General features: G+C 48.4%; 1 protein-coding gene and 1 long non-coding RNA gene across 2 annotated transcripts in view; one reads left to right on the top strand and one right to left on the bottom strand.

Moving 5' to 3' along the window:
• RGMB (repulsive guidance molecule BMP co-receptor b) overlaps positions 1-12,699 on the bottom strand; it is a 28,233-nt gene extending 15,534 nt beyond the window's left edge. Inside the window, exons 1-4 of the mRNA XM_070465852.1 lie at positions 12,622-12,699; positions 11,504-11,579; positions 7,550-7,836; positions 1,876-2,384 (exon numbers count right to left, since the gene is read on the bottom strand). Coding sequence (XP_070321953.1) covers positions 1,876-2,384; positions 7,550-7,836; positions 11,504-11,508 — 801 coding nt within the window. The 5' untranslated portion in view covers positions 11,509-11,579; positions 12,622-12,699. The remainder of the gene's footprint in view (positions 1-1,875; positions 2,385-7,549; positions 7,837-11,503; positions 11,580-12,621) is intronic.
• On the top strand, positions 8,406-9,327 carry LOC139034474 (uncharacterized). The gene is made up of 2 exons (XR_011487022.1): positions 8,406-8,623; positions 9,024-9,327. It is a non-coding gene; the product is annotated as an uncharacterized lncRNA (long non-coding RNA).
• Positions 12,700-12,960: the final 261 nt, after the last annotated feature.

Genomic DNA, 12,960 nt, shown 5'->3' with positions numbered 1-12,960 from the left:
TCCAAGGGCCAACTGTATTTTCCCATGCACACAGCACTTATTAATCTCAAAAGTATCATGTGAAGGCTATCCTTCCAAGACCTCAATTATCTGCACAATTGATGATTTTGTGCATTTTCAATAGAACTGCCTTTTTGAATGTTCAGTGTCTTGTCTCTGCAAAAACTATTCCCAGGTTTTATTCCCTTTGAGTCTGCAATGATGAAATGTTGCTCACTGCTTGTCTTATGACTTTGCAACTATTAACTTCATAACATATAGCAAATACACAGTGTAGTATACAGACAAGAAAAATTATCTGTGTACTTACAAAAACCAGAGGAAGAAAAGTTTATTTGAGAGATAAGATTTGGAAAGGCAAGCTTGGGTTTCATTGGGAATTGAAGTGTAAAAGTTTTAAGTTCCCCTAAGATGTCTAGACCAATGTATAGTCTCCTTTGTTCAGGGCGATGACTTCTAATCTTAGATTTGTGACACCCTGCGGTGTCTCCATACATTCTCTGGAAATGCACTAAAATTCCCTCCACAAAAACGCTAAGTAAAATAATTTAAATTCATTTAAAAACTATGCTACATATGTTTGGAGGCAAGGCCGGATGTCCTGGAATCAAGAGAACAGTTGTTAAGTATTATAAAAGCGTGCTAGCTGTCAATTACATTTTAGTCTAAACCAACTGATGAAGAGGTACAATAAACAAATGAAATCATGTAAGATAAGGAAACCTGTATGGGTGATTTTATAGTTGGAGGAGACAGCGAAGGCGCTGGTTCTTGTTGTTACACTTTTTAAAAAAGTAGAAAGATTTTTAAAAATTTGTTTTGTTCATGGGTCTGCCTTGCTACCTGCAGGCCTTCTCCAGCTGCCCGGGGTTGGGGGTGCAGGCTTCTCACTGCGGTGGCTTCCTGTGTTGCGGGACACAGGCTCAGGAGCTCTGGCTCAGGAGCTGTGGTGCGTGGGCTAGGCAGTCTGGGGGCGTGTGGGAGCTTCCTGGACCAGGGATTGAACCCGTGTCCCCCGCATGGGCAGGCGATGCTTCTTCACCACGGAGCCACCAGGGAAGCCCCTGGGACACCATGTTTCTGGAAAACCCTCTGGAACTCTTTCTTTAATAAGGCATGGGTCAGCTTGGCCTGACAACCGGACACCCAGTCACAGCTCCTTGCCAGCTGTTTGCACTAGGGCTCTGGGGCCTTAACGTTGCTTCTAGGATCTCTCTTTCGTATCAGTTTCTTTAAAACGAACAAACAAATAAATACCAACCACAGGCAACGGCAGCTAGACACGGTAAGCTTGATTTTGACAGTTTTCCCCTCTGGTTGACTTAAATTTTATCCTGAGGTTACACGGAATTAGGTATTACTGCTCTGCAAAATCCACCTCTTAACTTCCCTGGTCACCACGTTTTTACTATAGCTTCCAAGTTTCCAATAAGACTTCCTGATGAGTTGCTCTCTTAGGCTTCACAGCCTTCTTTATTCAGAACACCCACTGCAGTTGTCTGACAAATCTGAACATGGATTTCTTCAAGAGCCACACACATCTGCACTCAAAAATGACATCACTGGAAAAAAAAGAACTATTTTTTTTTTCATTAAACAGGCCTGCTTTTTCCCTAGAGAACCCAACTTCACTGTTTCCTTTTTATTTTTCATATCATTGCCTATTTAAACTTAGACCCACAAGAATTCCAGTGAGAAATTTTTTTTTTTTACCAAGTAATTTTCATTTAATCCTTCATCCACCTTCTGTGCCGAGCTGACCAACAGAAGTTCCTTTTAAACGAGGTCTGTTGAATCATGCTTCAACAGTCGTCTGAAGAATCAAACATCTGAAAGTTACAGAAGAAAAGAAGAAGAAAAAAAAAGTACACTTGCCTTATTTGTCGCAGTAGCACTGGATCCGGGGACCACGGGCACATTCGTCACTTGAACTGAAAGATAATTATTGTCTATGAGTGGCCAAGCCCCTTCCACTTTGCATGTCTGGAAGTGATCCTTGAAAGTTCTAAGGTGAGGGTCTCCGAACAAGCCACAGAAAAGGTAATTGGGAGGGCTCTGGTCCCCGCCCCTGTGTTCCCTGGCTCCCGCGTGGCTGTGATAGTTACAAGGGTCATGGGTCACTTCCGGGTTGGTAGACGACGTGGGTCCATCCTTGGAACAGTTTCTCTGGCTCATGAGGTCGCTGATCCCCAACACAGCAGAATGGTACACGAGGTTACCACGGCAGGCTTTGGAAGTCCGCTGGGTGCAGCCAGCGTAGGCCCGCAGAGCCTTGCAGAACTCAGAGTCAAAGCCGTCGACGGCGGAGTTCAGGTGCGAAGTCAGGGACACAAAGTCCGTGGTGCATTTCTGGATCCGACACTGGGCCGGCTGCTGGCAGTCACCTAGGAGAAAGAAGGGTAAGACCGACTGTTTTAAAAAGGCTTCACAGCTTTCTGAGCTGCATGAGAAAACGACATTCTCCTCTGGGAACTCTTTGTTCTATTTCCTATACTCCTATTTTAAGAAGGCCTTCAGAAATAGGGTTGCATTGTGGCTTCTTGGCCTCTCACAAAGTAAGCCACTGGGAAAACCACTGCATGCAGATGGTTAACTTAACAACTAAAGCAGGGGCCATTGCGAGTGAACAGGAGTTTAGCCAGGTGTTCTTAGGCTAAACTACAAGAGAACGATAAAGGAAATATTTTATCAACTTTGCTCTTGTTTATAGATTTTGAGAAAGATCCCTTTGCTCTAAGGCCAAGTCAAAGATGGAAACTTTGTTTTGATTTTGAAAATTGCGTAAGTAATTTGCTTTGAAAAGCACTGTCTGTACACAAAACCATGAGTAAGGCCTGCACACTTCAGGGAGGGGAAACTTAAATTATAGCGTGATTAGTTAAAACACCCTTACCCGATTCTACTCTGGCTATAGGGAAAGAGTATCAGGAAAAAAATCCAGGTACTAAGTTATTCCGTCTTTCTTGAGAAATGTTTACCAACAAATTGCGTATAAACTAACACACATAATCCCCTGGTTTCTACAAAGTGTAAATGATCCTTTGAAAAAGTTAAGTGACTGATTTGACCAAGCTAGGTATTCACTATCCCATAACATCAATCACCCCAGGATTCTAGCTCCTCAACAGTTCACAGTAAAAGTATACTAACTCAAAATGTACACAACGCTGACAGCTGATCCCACCAACTATGTTTTTTTCTAGAGACAGAACCAGAGACAGAATTCTTTGAGTATATATAAAACTACTTTTCCCCCTTAAATCAACGATTCACATAAACTTAATGATTTAAGCAAAGCTAACATAAAGTACTGAAAAATCATACGATTACTGCCCTACTATTTAAACAGTAAGTTTTCAAATTATGGTTTACCCCTAACTTTTTGTACAAAAGTTTGCAAAATCTCTCAAAACACAAAACCCACAGTGAACTGCCAATACTAGGTCAGTGTGTGTACTCATCAGTTTAATGTTGTATTCCTTAAAATGAGAACACCAGAATCACGGAAAAGAAAAACAGTGTTCTTTACTGTCCACCTCAAATTTGATAGAAATGAACTGTAACATGTATTTGTGCTACCTGCACATTCTTTATAGGTATCTCAACTATGGAGGAGCCTCAATCTCAAGTCTTAGGTTCCTCATCTGAGAAATGAGTAGGTTGTTCTAAAGTAAATTCTGTGATCTTTTCTAGGCATGAAATATCCGAGGGGGTGCATCAGTCAGTAAAGTATTATTAAATGTGAAATTATTCAAGATTTAGGCATAACAAAACTTCAGGATGATATCAAGATTTAGGACATTATCTGATAAAGACTTAAAACTAACCCTAATAATCATCGTAGAAAGATATTTTAGTCTTTTCAGTAGTAAACTGCTTTTCAATGAGTGAATAGCCTGTAATCTTTGTTCAAGGCATCAGCTGGGAAAACAAGGAGTAGAAGATGACAACCTCATAAGGCACTTTCCCAACCATTCCTAAGTTTCCAAAACCAAAAAGGGAAAATGTAGTCAAGACTGGATATCTGACTTAACACAAGTAAAAGAGAAGATTAAAATATTTTACTATTTTGGAGCTGTGAATTTACAGCTATTACTTAAAGGCACTAAATAAAAATCACAGATACATCTTTATGCATATGGCCTCTTTTTTTATTTTCTCATTCCAAAGTTGACAAAAGCAGCTCTAGTATTTAAAGAATTCCTCTCTACAAAGTAGATCAAATCATCTTTCAACTGTTTTTACTCAAAAAGGCAAAAGTGGAAACAAAAAAATAAGACCAGCCAACAACCCCCAAAGTGGCATTAAAGCCATTTTACGGATGGGAAAATCAAGACAAAGGAACACTAAAGGCCTTGTCCTGGCTGGACTGTAAACTGCCAGCATGAAGCCCAGGACATGATGCCTTTCCTCAAATCTCGTTTTCATTCCCCCAACAAAATTTCTGATTTTCAAGACAGTACTTTATAGCTTTAGGGAAAAAAAAAAAAAAAAGACATCAGGAACAGCAACATCTTTTCTCTTTTTCTTTTAAAATCAGATTCACAGCAAGCAGTAAGCAAGAAAATAAATATATAAGCCAATGCTCATTCAGTAACGAAGAGCTTTTGGACAATGCATAAATGACAGCACAAGAACTTTCCGCCAAACTTGCAGTGCCTATTCTGTTCTTTTTATGGTCTATAAAATCTAGCCGAGCATACACTTACTTATAATTATTTCAAATAGTCATAAAAATATCAAAAGTAAGACCAGCAGATGCAACTGTTTAGAAAGGAAAAGCAGAATCTAGACTCCCAGATCCTTTTTTGTTCCCTTCCTCCCTTCCCCATGCCCCTTTTCATAGCAGGTAGGTGCTGATTCCTTTGAGAAATCTCAGACAAAACACAGTTCCTTGGATTCCTATGTTTTGGATGAGGTTTCTAACAGACTTTTTGAATACAGATGGTGGGATGGAGGAGGGCTAACCAGAGAGAAAGTGCATGTGGGTCAGCAGTTTCAGCCCCATCACAGGCTCCTGTATATAATGACTAATTTGCAGCATACACCCAGAAATATCCAGGCTTCATGAATTTATAATGACAATGCACACTTTGCCTGTAAGAGGCGGTAAAGTAAGCCTCCTGTCAAAATGCCAAGACAATGCAGGGCAGAAACAATTTCAAGGATGCAGCCAAGAAAACCATGAAGTGTATGAGTGAGCAAGGAACTCCCATACTGGATCTCCATTCAGGAAGTGCAGAGGTTTACTTCAGGAAAAAAAAAAAAAAAAGAAAGACTAAAAGTATTCTCTTCACTTCCCAAGGGCAGAATTCAAAATCGGCAGCTACAGATCTATTTTTTTCAAATCATACCATCTATGATGTGATCGTATTTTCATCCCAGTAAATGAAGTTTACTAAAGGATTTGTTAGTCTAGAGCGCTCATGAATGATCCAGACATGAAGACCTCACCATTCAAGGCGGTTTCTGCAATGTCAGGCCTGCATGGGTGAATCTGCAGCCCAATCATCAGATAATAATAAAAGAAATGAGATATGCTGAAATGAATTAAGTGAAACAGAGATCCATCTGGGGTGTGGAGGCAAATTATAAGGATCCAGGCATAAAACATGTGGGGGCCCATCTGTAAAGAACATGAGGTGAGGCTGGTTGCTCTGAGGAGACACAACCCCTGCATTTCAATAGCACCATTCTTCAAAGAAATCCCTCAAAAGGAGCCCTCTTTCCTAAAAGCAGATTAATTGCTTCATTCCAAAAGCTATCCACAGATATCACTCACCACAGCAACTCTGGGTAGAATCTAATGGGGACTTCAGTGTGAGCACATTAGGATACTGAGAGGAGTTTCACATTCCAAGTTCTTGAACTAAGGCACCTTAATTTTCTAAACCTTTAAACCAACTTCTTAGGCCTTTCAGAGGCCATAGGAGAAAGCTTCAAGGACCACATTCCAATCCTGTTACTGGACCCTGTGGCAACTAAAGGAAACAATATCTAAGCAGTCAAGAGGGTCACAGTCCTGCCCACCAGCTCAATTTCCATTTCAAGAAATCTACACTTTGACATTATGGACACTTTTTTTTTGTTTGTTTTTATTTTTTTCACACAAAACACTCCTGACTATATTTTTTGACACGTCATAAAAAGTTTTCCATGCAACCGTGAGCAGACTGACTTTATTTTCTAAGGTTCTAAAATCATGAATTAAAAACCTTCGTCATTGTAAAACTTGCTATTTACACTCTATATTAAGACTTCAGTCTGTTTCCACAAGTGACAGTGTTAAAACGCAGCTGTTACATCACAATGCAAAGTTACGCAAAACTAAATTTAGTCGTCTGCTCAAATGTCACATTTTTTCCCCATTACTTAAAAGACCTCCCGGATTTTTAACACCACTGGTATGACTTAATAAATAAATAAAAATTAACTCTGGCACAGTTGGGTGGCATTACAGTTCAGTATTCTCCAGATCAGAGCGTTGTGATTGCTGCCCCACAAATACAGGACAAAAAGATCTCAAAGGATAACGTATCTAATGCTCCAGGTGCTCTCAAACTAAAAGATAAATTGTCTTTTTCAATTTGGCACTGAAAAAACTTTTTGTCTAGATATGCTCCTAGGGATGGTACTTGTTTGTAAAGGGCGTTCTAGACGTTTTCCCCCCAGCTTTCTTGAGCTATAACTGACATATATCTTTGTGTTAATTAAAAGACCTTAAAAAGAAAAACAGGCAATACACGCTGGAAGGCTCATCATCGCTAAGACGAAAAGGTTTTACTTCGCTAAGAACAGATTCCTCACTGCTGCTTCCACCAGGGAAGTTCCCAAAGGCAAGAGATTGGTCACAGTCTCCTGGGAACCCCTCAAAACACGCGGCTAGCCACAAAGCACGAAGTTTTTCCAAAGAGGGGGTGAAAGCTGAAATTAAAAGAGGCTTTCGCAAATATGAAAGCGATCCCAGTTTAAAGAAGTCCGAAGTGACTTCGAGATGAACCCCCAGGTTTTCAAACGGGTAGAATTATCTTCCCATCGGGTGCCATTTCTTCGCCTCGACACCACCCCCAACTCCAGGGCAGCAGCAGCAACCAGGCTCCTCGTCTCCCCAGCCTAGGAGGCGAAGGCGGCGGCGGCGGAAACCTGATCCCAGCCTGACTTTCAGTAAAACACCCATGCAGAGAGCAATAAGGCATCCGGAACGTTTGTCTCGGGAGCGCAGCCCCCCGCCCGCGCGCTACAACTTTGATAAGTGTATGCGGGAGGAGAGAACCATCCACGGTCCGAGCAGAAGGCGGGGACGGCGGGGACGGCGGGCTGGAGGCTGGGCGAGAAGCCGCTCCCGTGTGCCCCAGGCGCGCCGCTCGGTCGGCGGATGTGTTCCTGCGGCGCGCCGCCAGCCCGGCCACGGTGCGGGTCAGGAGCTGCGGAAGCCTTTCCCGCCCTGGCCAGCGCCTTCTGCCCCCCGGGGGTGGGGGGATCGGGGAACCCAGCCCCGCCCCCACCCTAGAGGCGGCTCCCACCCGCCCCGCGCGCGAGCCCCCTGTACCTGCATGGAGCAGCCCGAGGCTCAGCAGCAACAGCAGCAGCAGCGCCAAGGGCGGCGGGCCGAGCCCGGGGCGGCGGCGGGGGCGACGGCGCTGCTCAGCCCCGGCTGCAGCGGCTGCGGAGGCTGGGGCGGCGGCGGCGCAGGAGGGCGATGCTGCTCTCAAGCCCATGCCCGTCCATGCAGCTCTCGTGGGCTCCGGCGAGGGCGGCGGCGCGGGCGCCGTGGCGGGTCCCGGGCCGGGGCGGCGGCATGGGCCGGAGGGCGCGCCCCGCTTCCTCTTCTTCCTCCTTCAGCCCCGCGTCGGACGCGGGCCGCCGCCGCCGCCGCCGCAGGAGCAGCAGAAGCGAGCCGGGTGCCGCGGGCGGAGCGCGTCGGCGGCGTCGGCCGCGGGGAGCGGAGGCATCGTGGCGGCCGGAGTCGGCGGGCGGGCGGAGGGCGGGCGGGGAGGGCGGAGGGCGGGGAAGGAAAAGACACAAAGACAGTGAGCGAGTGCGAAGCCCGGCCGGCAGCGCGCGCGCGGGGCGTCCCCGGGCCAGCGTGGGCTCGGCGGGCGCGGAAACGCACCAGACGGAGCCCCGAGCGGCGGCCCGCAGCCGCCGGCGGCCCCGATCGCTCTGTGCCGCCGGGCCCCCCGCGCTCGATCAATCTCAGCCCCGCACTGCCGCCCCGCCCCTCCCGAAGACCCACCAATCCGCAAAGGCCCCGCCCCCGTCACGCCCCGCCCACTCTAACCCCATTGGCCTAGAGGCGGGCGCTCTGGACTCAGACGGTCACTCATAGGGCCCCAAGCGCCCGCCCCGCCCCGCCCCCGCCCCTCCAGGGCCCCGCCCCCTGCTCCCAGCCTCCCCGGGGTGATTCGAGTTCCGCGTCCAGCCTGCCGCCAGTCGGGTCGGCGGCGCTGCGGCCCAGCCTCCCTGCTGCTGGTTGCGGCCTCCGCGCTCCCCTCCACCCTCTCCTGCAATGTACTGTCGCCCCGCGCCCAGTGGAGACGGGCGACTGCAGCTCCGTCGTTACAAAGGAACCGGCCTTTGGCCTCTCCGAGAAGGAAAGTGATCGGGTTCGACGTCCCTCTCTGTAACGCATTTATTTAGATAACCGCTCCCCGACCCTGTCCCTGCGCTATGGCCCTGGCACCTCGGAGGAAACGGGCGCGTTTACTCCTAGCGCCCGGCGGCAGGTCCCTTCGAGGCCAATCGCATCTGCTGAGCCGCCTCCTGAGCCCGCTGCAGACTTTTTCTTTTTAAGTTCCGTTCAGTTCAGTCGCTCAGTCATGACCGACTGTTTGCCACTCCATGGACCGCAGCATGCCAGGCCTCCCTGTCCATCACCAGCTCCCAGAGTTTACTCAAACCCATGTCCATCGAGTCGGTGATGCCATCCAACCATCTCATCCTCTGTCGGCCTTTCTCCTCCCGCCTTCAATCTTTCCCAGCATCAGGGTCTTTCCAAATGAGTCTTTTTTTTTTTTTTTCAGTAAAGTCAACGCCTTCTGAGCTCATTCGGGAGTTTCGGTAAAGCCAGTCGCTTTGGAAATGCGAATGTGACCCGCGGTCCGGAACGAATCGGATGGCCTGGGAAGGTAGCCGCCAGCTCCCTGGTGGGGCTCGCGGGCAGCTGTGCGAGGCTCCGGTGTTCCTGTCACTCTGACATTTTTCCCTTCCTGAAAGCAGTTGGGGAGGGGGGTCTGAGAGTAGGGGGAACGTCTACGTGTTCTGTTACACTGTAGTTAGATTCATGAGGATAGTGAGTTTTTAATGCAGTGTAATTTTATACCATGATCTGTTGTTGCTCCGTGGCTTTTCCACAAATGTTCATCGTCTATTAGCAAATTAATTCAATAGCAGTTCCGTTTCTACTTTTGCGATGGGATGGTTCCAAAAATAAGAGGGAAACCAATTGCTGGCGGGAAAAGAGGCTTCCAGAGATACAGGAAAGCATGTTTTATGAGGTCGATGATAGGTTCCAATTTGTTATCAGCAGGTGTGAAGTGGTATCTAATCTCAAGAATGGCCTCAAAGGCCAGGAACCACTTCATACTGTCCTCGTCTTTGCCTTTCTCCAACAGTCCAGTGTTCTTGCCTGGAGAATCTCCTGCACAGAGGAGCCTGGCGGGGCTACAGTCCGTAGGGTCGCAAAGAGCCCGACACGACTGAGCGACTTCGCAGAGCGCAGCAGCACCGCAAACGGCAATGGGCTGCCATTTAAAATTCACTTATATTCAAGTCGCAGTCTGCAACTCTACCTGCTACATTACTCAGAATCCCTAATTTAGGAATTTTCGTATCAACCACGGACATGTTAGTATTCCACATGTTAAAAAGTGCCAATCAATGGACCAGGATAATTGAGGGCAAACTTTCCATCGCTCCAGCTTACTCATTACACACGTTCTGAATTATACAAACCACTAGCTCCCTAATGAAGGATGCCTATCTATTTTTACTGCAACTTTTCATTACTTACTTATTACATATTATGATGACTCAAGTGGTAAACACACCTTTCACTGCCCACGATATAACCCAAGTCTTATGTGTATCCATAATATGCTTAATAGTAGCTTCAGAGTTGCCTGGAGAAATGACTTTTGGGGGGGAGTTACGTGATATGATTTTTAGGTGATACTGTGAAGTAAATACTGTTAAGCCCCAAATTGATTTTCTTGCAATTACTACGTATTACTAATGAAATCAAGTCAACGAAACCCTGGTAAGCCTCTTTGTTCAAAGTAATCAATGTAAACAGCATCTTTCAAAGCATTTTGCTAACAAAGACTAATAGTAAGATGTTTCCTCTTCCTTAACCCAAGATTTAGTTCGACTCCTATGAAAGAAGAATCCCACTTTATTGACCATACTTTAAAACATGTAACCAAGAGTTAAGGGTCAAATTCAGTTTAGTATGAGTTTAGTTTGAGTTCAGGAGTTTTTTCACTCCTGATTTTCTATAATTTTCCTCCCTTTCCTCTTCTCCCTCCTATATCCTGTTCCTTCAGTACATGGTTGCTCTAGATTTTACCAACAGAGGGCAGCCCCGAGTCACTGCTCGTCCTAGCGTCCCGAAATGGAACTATTGTTCCTCAGAGGAAAAACTTCATTTCTTTTGAGGCGCTTTATTGCTCCTCTGTTATAAACATTTGACAAGCCCAAGATTTATACGCCTAAGAATTCACTTTTTATTGCTGCATAAGTGTTCAGCATGCTAGAGGAAAATGTTAATTTTCACAATTAAACCGCAAGGTGGTTCCTATTTTCAGGACATTAGGGTTAGTTGACACATTCGCCGGGTACATTCGGACTATTAACAAGATCCCAAGTCAGCTTGGGAAGCAGGAGCTTGGTGAATGGTCAATTATAGCGAACCCACTTCCCCAGCTAGTATGCCACAAGTTAAGGAGTCTTAAGACTCTACAAAGAAAAATCTGGAGAGGGAGGTAGAACACAAACATAAAATCGATGACTTATAAAAGTTTTATATTTTAATAAAAAAGAAAACCGTGACGTGACAGCTTGCACAACTCAAACAAATCCAGCCTGTTTCTTGCCCCTTGTATTCTTTCTTCCTTCCTCTTTGTTTTCAGGAAGAAAAGAGGACACCAGAACAGCACAATTAGGGGACACAGGAGAGCATCCCACAGTATGAAGGTGCCAAATGGGTAGAAATAAAACACATGCCAGCAACATTAATGGATTCTAAACAGACGGGGTTTCTTTTCGTGAACCTTTACATGATGTCTAACCCCTGTTAATACCCAGAATCTCCATTTCCAGAGATCTACCAGGACCCTCTTCTAACAGACCACCCCGGGGCAGAGGAGCCAGGAATCAGACCCAGGGCTGCGATGTGTGCCACCCATTTTAGAGGAAAGATTCCGCGCCGGTCCCCGGCAAAGCCGGGGAGAAGCAGCCCGGAGCCCTACGGCCCGGCGGCTAGCGGCTTGTGTATGGTACTTACATCATTCTTAACCCTTCCGCTCCTGGAGGGGGCTTGGCGGGATCGGGGGACCCCTGAGCTCCGGAACACGCAGCACCTGGGTGTGACAGAGGAGTTCCAGGGCCGGGGGTGAGCGCTGCGCCCCCGGAAGGAGAGGGCCCGGGGCGTGCGTGGGGCTCATCACCCGCTCGTACCCGACTGGCCCCCGCGATCCCTGCGGGCTCAGCCGCGGCTCGCGCTGCTCAGAGCGGCAGGTGCAAAAAGCATTTGGGAGTCGCTTGCCAGCGCGCGGAGGTAATGCGCTTCCTGTCCATTTATCTCAGGAAACCAGCGCAGCCTTCCCTTCCAAACAGAATTAACCTCTCATTAGCCAGCCACTCATTCCCGAGAAGGCCTTAAAAGCTTTACCAGCTCGCTAATGTATTTAGGCTTTTCTTCCAGGCAAACGCAGCCGCTACCGCGACTGCCATCAGCGCCTGGGGTTGGGGGTGGGGGGCGTTCCTCTGGGCTCCCCTGGGAGCCAACCGCTTACCTTCTCCGCTCCTCCCCCCCCCCCCCCCCCCCCCACCCCACCCAGCTTCAAGTCAGGGAAACTCTGGCCAACCCAGATCCCCAGGCTGTGATCACGGGCAGACCCGACATCGCTGAACCGACTTGCTGCGGGAAGCAGCCCCAACAAGTCCCCACTGATTTCGCGAGCGCCCCTCGCATCAAAGCCTCCAACTCTGCGAGCCTCACGGCACCGGCGAGGGTACCCGGGAAGGAACTTCGACGGCCAGCTGGCCCCGGGTGGTGGGCGCTGATTACCCCTTTCGGGCGCCAGCCCCCGTTCTCAGCTCTGAGCAGGGTCGGGGATGGGGGGTGGGGGCGGGTAGTGTTCGCCGGGATCCGGCCTATCCAGCCGACGCCTTGAGTGGGGAATCCAGTGCGGTTCTAGGTCTGCACGTGGCAAGAAGGGGCCTTTTGCAGGGCTGGGCTTTTCTCACCCTGGCTCCCCGCCGCCCCGAGGCGGGCAGATTTATACCACACAGGTGGACGGAGACCTAAACAGAACAGTCCCGGTCGTTGCCTGCCGCTCGCCATGCCCCCCACCCCGGCCCTCTGGCCCACCGCAAACTTCAACAAAATAAACAACTCACCACAGGCATTCCCTTGTCTGCAGCACGACGCTTGCCAGCTGGGAAAATAAGCCGCAAGCCACGCGGCCGGGGCGCTGAGCGAGGCAGCGCGGCGCCCGCTTCTCTTTCCCCAGTGGGGGCGGCGGGAACCGGGGGGGCGCCGGGGAGGGGGGGGGGCTCGCCCTCCCGGTTCCCCGACTGTGAGGGAGCGCCCGGGGAGGCGCTGCGCCCTTGCAGCCGCTGCGATCTCTCCGGCTCCCTAGGGGAGGGCGGCGGGAGGCAAAAAGCCCTTAGCTGCGTCCTTGCTTTCTCCAAGCTGCTGTTTCTTCCCTCCCGTTCAGTTCAGTTCCCTCCCGTCAT

The sequence above is a fragment of the Odocoileus virginianus genome, chromosome 3 (genome assembly GCF_023699985.2).
Source record: "Odocoileus virginianus isolate 20LAN1187 ecotype Illinois chromosome 3, Ovbor_1.2, whole genome shotgun sequence".
In the NCBI taxonomy this organism is placed as follows: Eukaryota; Metazoa; Chordata; class Mammalia; order Artiodactyla; family Cervidae; genus Odocoileus; species Odocoileus virginianus.
This window is presented reverse-complemented; position numbering and strand designations above follow the sequence as displayed.